This window comes from Erpetoichthys calabaricus, chromosome 7 (assembly GCF_900747795.2).
Source record: "Erpetoichthys calabaricus chromosome 7, fErpCal1.3, whole genome shotgun sequence".
Lineage (NCBI taxonomy): Eukaryota > Metazoa > Chordata > Cladistia > Polypteriformes > Polypteridae > Erpetoichthys > Erpetoichthys calabaricus.
Window position 1 is genome coordinate 115,851,225 of NC_041400.2, and position 10,749 is coordinate 115,861,973.

At 39.1% G+C, this 10,749-nt stretch overlaps 1 protein-coding gene across 1 annotated transcript in view; it reads left to right on the forward strand.

Moving 5' to 3' along the window:
• The window catches only part of fem1c (fem-1 homolog c), a 29,924-nt gene extending 22,135 nt beyond the window's left edge, over nucleotides 1-7,789 (forward strand). The window contains exon 2 of the mRNA XM_028805272.2: nucleotides 4,873-7,789. Within this exon, the coding sequence (XP_028661105.1) occupies nucleotides 4,873-6,182 (1,310 nt within the window). The 3' untranslated portion in view covers nucleotides 6,183-7,789. The remainder of the gene's footprint in view (nucleotides 1-4,872) is intronic.
• The last annotated feature ends 2,960 nt before the right edge of the window (nucleotides 7,790-10,749 follow it).

Consider the following 10,749-nt stretch of genomic DNA (forward strand, 5'->3'; position numbering starts at 1 on the left):
ACACATCTCAAAACTAATTTTGTTTTTTAATATAACGACCTATTTTGGGTTTAGCTAGGTTCGCCAATTGCTACCCTAATCGTTTTCCACAGACATCTTTTAGAGTAAGACCTATTGTCTTATCTAGTGCTACCTTAAGCCACAACTTCTTCAGTCTTCCTCTGGGTCACCTGTTCTCCTCCTCCATCTTAGTCCTTCTTTGCTCTGGTCATCCTCTGCCTTTTGCTTCATGCCCAAACCACCATTGTCTGTTTTCTTCTCAACACACCTGTTGCCTCTGCAAATATCAAAATTGTTAAGAAAATATTGACAACACTCTTTGCATCTACATGGTCATTCTCATGTGCTTTTTCTAGTGTTGCTACGTTTTTTGACTTAAGCAGCCGTATATTACTCCCTTAGTGCATACTACTTGCAAAACTTTCATAAACATTTCCTTTCCTGGTCACAGTCACAAACGGGGGTAGATTTTCATTCACATCTGCCATTGTTTTGTTACTAACTTCAGTAGAACTTCAGTATTGTAAACAGTTTAACAACAAGGCCGCTAAATACATTTTAGATGTTTGATGACTTTGTCGTCTTCTTTTTTTGGCTGTTCCCGTTAGGGGTTGCAACAGCGGATCATCTTCTTCCATATCTTTCTGTTCTCTGCATCTTGCTCTGTTACACCCATCACCTGCATGTGCTCTCTCACCAAATCCATAAACCTTCGCTTAGGAATTCCTCTTTTCCTCTTCCTTGGCAGCTCTATCCTTAGCATCCTTCTCCCAATATATCCAGTATCTCTCCTCTGCACATGTCCAAACCAACACAATCTCACCTCTCTGACTTTGTCTCCCAATCGTCCAACTTGAGCTGACCCTCTAATGTACTCATTTCTAATCCTATCCATCCTCGTCACACCCAGTGCAAATCTTAGCATCTTTAATTCTGCTACCTCCAGTCTCCTGCTTTCTGGTCAGTGCCACCGTCTCCAACCCATATAACATAGCTGGTCTCACTACCGTCCTGTAGACCTTTCACTTTTGCTGATACCCATCTGTAACAAGTTACTCCTGACACTCTTCTCCACCCATTCCACCCTGCCTGCACTCTTTTTCACCTCTCTTGTCTTTAATGAAAAATTGCTAAATTGTATGTCTTTCAGTGTATTCGAAATTTAAACTAAACACTGCTGAAAAATTCTTAATCCGCAGCACACTACAATGAGTTAACAGAATGTTTAATTTAGCAAGGGATTTGGATAAATTTGTGAAGTAGGCTATGTAAGCACTTTTCCATGAAAATCTGAATACTTTGTTGCTCTCTGTGGCCATTAATTGTCTCTCCAGAATTAGAGTGGAAATTGATAATCTGATTTGAATTATCCTTTTTGTGCTTTTAATAAAGATTGTTACATTGTTTCTGTGTCTTTTAGCCTTTTTAAATGGGGCCAGGTCCAAAGTCTCAATGTGATATTAGAAACCCTCTGTTATGAAACCGTCTTTTTATTACTAGCTACAGTTGCTATTTTAACTTCATACTAGAACTTGGACCTATTCTCCTCCCCAGTGTATCCATGACAACCTATTAAACCACTCCTCCAATCATGATGCGCTCATATTTTCACTTTATCAACTGAGTTCATTAAAAGCATACTAATCTTACTTGGGCAAAGCTTAAATGAAACTCTTTACAAGGAAATTTGAGTCCTTGTTCTATGTTTCCATGGAAACAGACTGCACACCTAAGGCCTAGCTGCAGAATATAAGGTACATTGTGTGCAGGGAAGTTTCCTTTGATTAATTTTTTTTTTTTTTTTTTCTTTTTTACTCTTAAATAGATTTTAAAGTAAACATTTAATAAGTGAATTTAGCAACATGAAGATGTGATCCCCCACTCCTTCATAGTTTCATGCATTTTAGCCAGTTGTACAGTAGTATCATCTGGCTTTTTAACACTGCTTTTGTCTTTGTATGCTGTTTCTTTTTCTGTTGGCCGTTGTGAGTTTCTGTGTTTGTGATGAAGGTTTTAGCTATTGAGAAATGAACTGGACTTCTGTCCAGTACATAGACTTTCTGAACCTGCTGCTGCAGCAAATCATTCTGTATTCCACTAGTTATCGTCTTTAAGAGTTTTGGGATTAAAATGCAGTATGGAATGCTGACTAACCTATATTGTCTTTGTTAAGATGAGTTCTTCTGTGTTCTTTTTTGTGGAGCCTGGTGAAATAAGTATTTGAAATTAATGTAAAATAAAAAGATTCCTGTGTTTTTGACAACTTTTTTGTGGTATTTGCTTTGTGTGTTCTGTTGTAGAAATCATGCTAATTAAAGAATGAATGAAACTTATCCTCTAACAAGACAAGTCTGATAAAACTTTTTTTTGGTCCGTCATCAAGAAAGAGAAAAGCTTTATCCATCTGTCATTTATTTCACTTGCAGCACCAAGTTGAGTAGGGGGCATTCTTTACAAAAGTCTGTTACAACATGATGAGAATGGTCAGAGAAACAAAGGATAGAGGTTCATTTTCTAAACTATTGAATTTACATACAATGTCAGTCAATGCATACATTTACTCTGGTGGTTTGTTGGTTTACACCCTAATCACTTATATGAAATAAGTCTATTTTATTATATTCTTCTTATATGCTGCTTTATTTTGGCTGCTTCCGTTAGGGGTTGCCACAGCGCATCATCTTTCTCCATATCTTCTTGTCCTCTGCATCTTGCTCTGTTACTCGCACCCCCTTCATGTCCCCTCACCACATCCATAAACTTCTTAGACCTTTCTCTTTTCCTCACACCTGACAGCTCCTTACTTAACATCCTTCTCCCAATATACCGAGCATCTCTCCTCCGCACATGTCCAAACCAACACATCTTTCCTCTCTGACTTTGTTGTCCAACTTGAGCTGACCCTCTATTGTACTAGTTTCTAATCCTGTCCATCCTTGTCACACCCAGTGCAAATCTTAACATCTTTAACTCTGCCACCTTCAGCTCTGTCTCCTGTTTTTTTGGTCAGTGTCACCGTCTCCAACCCATATAACATAGCTGGTTTCACTACCGTCTTGTAGACCATCCCTTTCACTCTTGCTGGTACCCATCTGTCACAAATCACTCCTGACACTCTTCTCCACCCTGCCTGCATTCTTTTTCACCTCTCTTCCACAAGCCCCTGTTACTCTGTACTGTTGATCCCAAATATTTAAACTCCTCCACCTTTGCCAACTCAACTCCCTGCACTCACCATTCCACTGACCTCCCTCGCATTCATACATACACACACACACACACACACACACACGTATTCTGTCTTGTTCCTACTGACCTTCATTTCTCTCCTCTCTAGAGCATATCTCCACCTCTCCAGGGTCTCCTCAACCTGCTCCCTACTATCGCTACAGATCACAATATCGTCCACAAACATTATAGTCCACAGGGACTCTTGTCTAATCTCATCTGTCAACCTGTCCATCACCGTTACAAATAAGAAAGGACTCCAAAATGATCCCTGATTTAATCCCACCTCTACATTGAATGCATCCGTCACTCCTACTGCAGACCTCACGACAGTCGCACTTCCCTTGTACATATTCTGTACCACAATTGCATACTTTTTTGCCACATGCACCCACACCATATGAAAAGTGGATCTAGCACCTCACTGGTTGATTAATGGGTTCCAGCACAGCAAGCATGATGGAATGAAGCTTAGCTGAGGCACTGTTGACTTGTCAGCCACTTCCCTCAGAAGTGACAACAGGTGACCAGTATGAATGGACAACCCAAAAAGTTCTTCAATGCAAATGCTTAGTTCCCTTTAAAGACGGCTAATACTAAAACAGTCTGTACATCATATTCATCACTTGTAAGATGTAATATGTTTGTGTCACACCAACACACATTATAATAATGGCTTAGTGATCTGAATTATTATATAGTATATGTGCAAGTTGTTTAGCTGGTTTTGCCACATTACCCTTCTTGATCAAGGGTGTCATTTCCCAGTCCTTCTGAAACATATATATGCAGGGGTCAGAGTTGCTGTAAATATACTCCTACCCCCCCCCCCCTCAAATTTTCTTTAATAAATCCTGACATTTACAGTGGGTACAGAAAGTATTCAGACCCCCTTCAGTTTTTCACTCTTTGTTATATTGCAGCCATTTGCTAAAATCATTTAAATTAATTTTTTTCCTCATTAATGTATACACAGCACCCCATATTGACAGACAAAAAAAAAGAATTTTTGAAATTGTTGCAGATTTATTAAAAAAGAAAAACTGAAATATCACATGGTCCTAAGTATTCAGACCCTTTGCTCAGTATTTAGTAGAAGCACTCTTTTGAGCTAATACAGCCATGAGTCGTCTTGGGAAAGGTGCAACAAGTTTTTCACACCTGGATTTGGGGATCCTCTGCCATTCCTCCTTGCAGATCCTCTCCAGTTCTGTCAGGTTGGATGGTAAACGTTGGTGGACAGACATTTTTAGGTCTCTCCAGAGATGCTCAATTGGGTTTAAGTCAGGGCTCTGGCTGGGCCATTCAAGAACAGTCACAGTTGTTGTGAAGCCACTCCTTCATTATTTTAGCTGTGTGCTTAGGGTCATGTCTTGTTGGAAGGTAAACCTTCGGCTCAGTCTGAGGTCCTTAGCACTCTGGAGAAGGTTTTTGTCCAGGATATTTGGTTTACAGTAGGGTATCCAACTGCAATTCTTTGAGTTCCTGAATATGCATTTTCTTTTATAATTTTGGGGTCACCTGGGAAAATTTAAAACCTATCAAAGAAACCTGTGCTATTCACCTTTCACTCTATACAACAATCAAAGATTCAGCTATGTTTTTCTAAAATTTATACCAAACACATTTCTCTCTCTTTTGCAGGTAACACGGCTTTGCATGATTGCGCAGAATCAGGGAGCCTGGAAATCATGAAAATGCTTTTGAAGTACTGCGCTAAAATGGAAAAAGATGGCTATGGTATGACACCTCTGCTTTCTGCCAGTGTGACTGGTCACACAAACATTGTGGACTTCCTTACACAACATCCACAGACAAGTAAAATGGAAAGAATCAATGCTTTGGAGCTGCTGGGGGCTACATTTGTGGACAAAAAGAGGGATCTTCTTGGTGCCTTAAAATATTGGAAAAGGGCCATGGAAATGAGGTACAGTGACAGTAGTAATGTCCTTCTTAAACCTGAGCCAAAACAATTGATTATGGCATATGATTATGCCAAAGAAGTAAACAGTATTGATGAGCTAGATAATCTGATTGCTGATCCAGATGAGATGAGGATGCAAGCTTTGCTTATTAGAGAGAGAATCCTGGGTCCATCCCACCCAGACACATCCTACTATATCCGCTACAGGGGAGCAGTGTACGCAGATTCTGGCAATTTTGAGAGATGCATCAACCTTTGGAAGTATGCTTTGGACATGCAACAATGCAACCTAGACCCCCTGAGCCCAATGACGGCTAGCAGTTTGCTTTCCTTTGCAGAGCTTTTCTCCTTCATGTTACAAGATCGAGCCAAGGGACTCCTTGGAACATCTGTTTCCTTTGATGACCTCATGGGCATCTTGTGCAAGAGTGTACTGGAAATCGAACGTGCTGTCAAACACACCCTGACTGTCTTGGATCCAGCCCAGCTCAGCAAAGCTTTATCAATCATCTTGCACTTAATCTGTTTGCTGGAAAAGGTGGCATGCACCAATGAACAGGATCATTTTAAGAAAGAGACCATTTATAGGTTTCTCAAACTACGGCCAAGTGGGAAGAATGGCTATAGCCCTTTACACCTTGCAGTGGATAGGAACACCACCTGTGTGGGACGATACCCTGTCTGCAAATTTCCTTCTTTTCAGGTCACTTCTATCCTGCTAGAGTGTGGAGCTGATGTTAACTGCAGAGATGATGACAACAATAGTCCCTTGCATGTTGCTGCATTTAACAACCAACCTGACATTATGAATCTGTTGATAGCATCTGGTGCACATTTTGACAGCACAAATTCCTTTAAGCAGACTGCTTGTGATCTTTTGGATGAGAAGGAAGTGGCCAAGAACCTGATCCAGCCCATCAACCACACCACTTTGCAGTGTCTGGCTGCAAGGGTCATAGTTAAGCACAACCTTTTTTACAGAGGGCAAATCCCTCAGAAACTGGAGGCCTTTGTAATACTACACAGATGACAGTGTTTTGAGCCAAGTGTTTGGAAAAGGAGACTGGACAATGTGAGCCTTTGCTAAAATAGCTCTAGTTTTGAGCAGAATGTCTTTAGTATGTTTTAAGTTGTTTCTCCTACTTGTGTCTGAACATAGATGAGAATGCACGAATATCAAAGACATGGCAAATGTAAATGTGCTTTTTATTCTTTTTTTCCCCCTTTTTTATTTTAAATATCAAGTCCCTGTAGCCCATACCAGATCGGTAATAATTTAAACACATCTTAACAGTTCCCAGTTTGGGTTATGTTTTGTTTCAATAGGAAGCAAATAGGCTTTTTGGAATTTCTTTCTAAAGGCTTCTTTCTTAATACTTTTGTTACATGTGTTGCTAAATTGACACTTTTCCTTAAACTTGTTTTTCTGTTAAATCTTTGGAGTGCCCTATTTCCTTTAAATGTGGTTGCACAAAACAGTTTGACACTGTCTACTTGAAAGCATCTTGTATGTTGTATGTTTGCAAAAACCGTAAGTGCATTATTTTTCCTATGCACACTGGCTTTAATATGTGACTGTTCAGTGTTTGCGTTAAGGTTTTTTTTTTCCTTTTTTTAATTTGTTTTTTCCTATGCAGCACCCATTAAGCCCCCTGCCCCTCCCCCATTTTGATTTTCATTTTGCGCTTTTCTTTACTCCTTTGAAAATCGAACACGATTGTGACATGCCCTCCTTCTTTCCAGTATTTGCTTGTGGCTGGCTCTTTGGTTTGTTGCCATTTAAGCTCTAAAAATAGTATTTTTTTGGGTGGGGGGAGGACACACTTTCCATTTTTTGGGGGGATGCCTGACTGGGTTTGGGCATTGACATTTATTTCTTGCGCATTATTCTTGTGTTTCTTATTTATGCAACTATTAAAAGCTCCTACTTAGGCTATCATTCACACCAGACAAAACAAAAGTGCTTTGTACAGTGATATAACTGCAACCTTCATGCTGCTTTTCTCATTTTTCTGGGGTTTCCTTGGGTATGATTACAATACAAGGCATAAGAAGCTACTCAACCTTAAGTTTAATCTGAAATGCTAAAGGATTTTATTCTCTATTCCCAATGAAATGCTGCAAGTTACCAGAATTTTTACAAGTAAACCGCATCGGTCAGAATGGTTTATCTGGAATTACTTCAGCATGTAACCAGTATTCTGTTAAGCAGAATTACTGTTTTTGGCATTTGCCATGCATTATGTTTCAACGGCAAAGTTGGATAGTGGTCTCAGTATTTTTGTCACTGGGTAATTTTATGTTCATTTCACTTTTTTTGTAGCTTCATAACCAAAATCCTTGATGACCCATAACTTTTTTTTTTTTTTTTTTTTTTTTTGTGGACTACTATTAAAATTACAGTGGTTTTCTAAAATGTGAAACCTGTTTTGTGCATCAGCTTTGTTCTTGTGGCAAAAAGGGCTTTTTAGAAAACAAACAAGGACTTGCTGAAAGAACTATAAGCTGAATATTGTCCAAATAACTGTCATTTTGCACTTTATTTTGGTGACATCTAATTTACATCCAATAGCATATTAGCTCTGCTAATGTCTTAATTGAACTGTCCACAATAAAATCATTGCACTTGCTTCTTTATCATGTGTGACGTTTATGTGCTTTGCATTTCAGTGGGTTGAACAAACTGGTAAGCTAAACACACATCCTACTGTACCAGCTGGAGATTTTTCGTATTTAAATCTCTTGTGCTTTCCATAATCAGTTTAATTTGTTTTTCATGTTAAGATTTTTTTTTTTTGTATATCTAAAGGGGGAGGAAAAAAATCTGTGCTACTACTATTAAAATGTAGATTTTTGTCACTTTTTCCCCCCTCATGTGTTTTGATTTTTTGGTTTTTGCTAAATTAAAAGCATAGTAGAAATTTCTTCTTATAAAAATTGTAGTGCAATTAGGCTAACGGTTTCTGTTCCAGGACGTTGTCACAACATGTCTTGTCATTAGCTGCTGAATCTGAGTTTCTTTCTAAAGCTCTTAATTGTTTTTGGTGCTTGTCTTCAGTTCTTTTAAAGCTGAGCTGTAATTCTGTGTGGGAGTTACCAGAGGAATGAGTAATGCAATAGAAGAGCCAAGAATAGAATCTGAAGCCTCCTACAAAGGCCCTCTCTCTCTCTCTCTCTCTCTCTCTCTCTCTCTCCTTAACAATCATCCATCCAGAAAAACCCTGGTTAAAATATCTTGAGAAGGGTCTGTTTTGTTAGTATTACCCGTAATAATGGTATAATTTCCACATATAGTCATTTATTGCCTGTTTAAATTGTAGTTTAAAAACTGAAGTGAGTAAGAAACTACAGTATTTGCAGCGTTTTAGTCTTTTGAGTGTGTGTTCTTTTGGAGGGCATCAGTGTTTAGGACTGCTGGCAATAGAAAATGAAGTTTGAGTTTTTTTTTGGTTTTTTTTTGGTTTGTTTAGTCCATTCCCGTTAACTGCTGTTTAAATGATAAATGCAATGCATGGCATTAATTATCACCAAGTTAAATTGCACTGTCCTCTTTTTACTTGTACCTAATTGTCCATTTTAAAAGTTGGTTTAATACACTAGGTTATTGTGGAGGTTACATTTTTAGTCCTTGATGATAAATCTTTGTAGCTGTAGCCAATATGGTTATCAAGTGCTAGTGTTGCAACTCCTCTGAAGTCAGGAAATTATATGCCTGACAGCAAACTGCCTTGATGAGAATCTCCTTTCACCACATTCCAAAGGTGCTCTTTTGGATTGAGAGCTGGTGACTGTGCACTCCATTCGAGTACAGTGAACTCATTGCCCTGTTCATAAACCAGCTTCAGATGATTGGGGCTTTGTGACATGGTTCATTATCCTGCTGGAAGTAGCCATCAGAAGATGGGCGCACTGCGGTCATAAAGGGATAGACAAGGTCAAGAACAATGCTCTGGGCCCCTAAGTACCAATTGAGAGTCGTTTAAATGCCACAGCCTACCAAAGTGTGGCAAGAAAATATCCTCCACACCATTACACCACCACCACCAGCCAGAACTGTTGATAAAAGGCAGGATGGATCCATGTTTTCATGTTTACGCCAAATTCTGACCCTCTCATCTGAATGTTCCTGCAGAAATAAAGACTTATCAGACCAGGCAATGTTTTTCCAATCTCCTGTTGTCCAATTTTGGTGATCCTGTGAGAATTGTAGCCTCCGTTGCCTGTTCGTAGATGACAATAGTGGCACCCAGCGTGGTCTCTTGCTGCTGTAGCTCTCTTACTCAAGGTTTGATGTGTTGTGCATTCAGAGATGCTGTTCTACATAATGAGTGGTGGTTTGAATTGCTGTTGGCTTTCTATTAACTCTAACTAGTCTGGCCATTCTTCTCTGGCATCAACAAGGCATTTACGCCCAGAGAGCTACAGCTTACTGGATCTTTTCCTTTTTTTGACCATTATTTGTAAACCCCACAGCAGATCAACTTCTGAAATACTCGGGCAAGACCCTCTGGCACCAACAACCATGCCATGTCCAAAGTCATTTAACTCACCCCCCCCCCCCCCCCCCCTTCTGCATTCTGATTCTCAATTTGCCTTAACAAGCAGTTGAACAGGTGTACCCAATAGTGGCCAGTGAGTATAGTATTCAAATGTTACTAGTGCTATACACACATTTACTCTAACTGCCTGTAAAGATTATCAGATGCCTTTTTTAAGTGTGTTTGCTATTCAGTTGGCCACTGGTCTAAAATGTCACTCATTCTAATTTGTCTTTCATTGTATCTACTTTGACATTTAGTTTTATTTCCTTGTATTTTAATTGGCATATAAATGCATTTATAAGCAGATGGTTACCTTAGTTGACTCTAAATTTTAATTTTCAGTCTGCTTCTTTAGCATTGCAGTGTGCCTGTAGGTACGTATCCTGGCATCACTAGAGATGAGGCAGGGACCAACCCTTTGTTGGTTGCCAGTCTGTCGTGTGCATGCACAGTTGTACATTTATTCATACTAGACTAGTTTGCCTGCATTTCAGGGATATCTGAGAAAAAACAGATTACCCCAAACAAAAGCCTGCATAGATGATGTACAATATGAGCCAGAATTTAAAACCAGTTTCCCTTGGACCTGCTGGACAGCTGCTTGAAGAGTGTTTTATTAGTCCATCTTTACCTGACTGCATGTCAGTTGTGACCATAGGCCTTCATGAGGAGGAGGAGGAGGTTGGAGCTCAACCCCTGGCTTGGTGGGTCTGTGCATACTGTAGTAATGAGAAACTCTGGTTTGGTTACCACTCCAGTTTCCTAGCACATCCTATACTGAGAGTTTAGTGCATTTTTCTGATACAGGAGTAAACGATTGTTTAGAAATATATAGCATTTTTAAAAACTTGTCAATCAGTGCTGTTGAATTTTAAAAGGTATTAATTACAAATACCTATTATGGTATAAGAAATAGAAGATTGTTTTGACAGCATCAGTTTCATTTTGCTGGAATTACTCCTAATGTGTATAAAGGATTTTAATTTCACTTTATTCTCTAGTAATATCTCAAAACAATAATACACACCTTATTTTGGGGTAATGTGTGCTACAAAC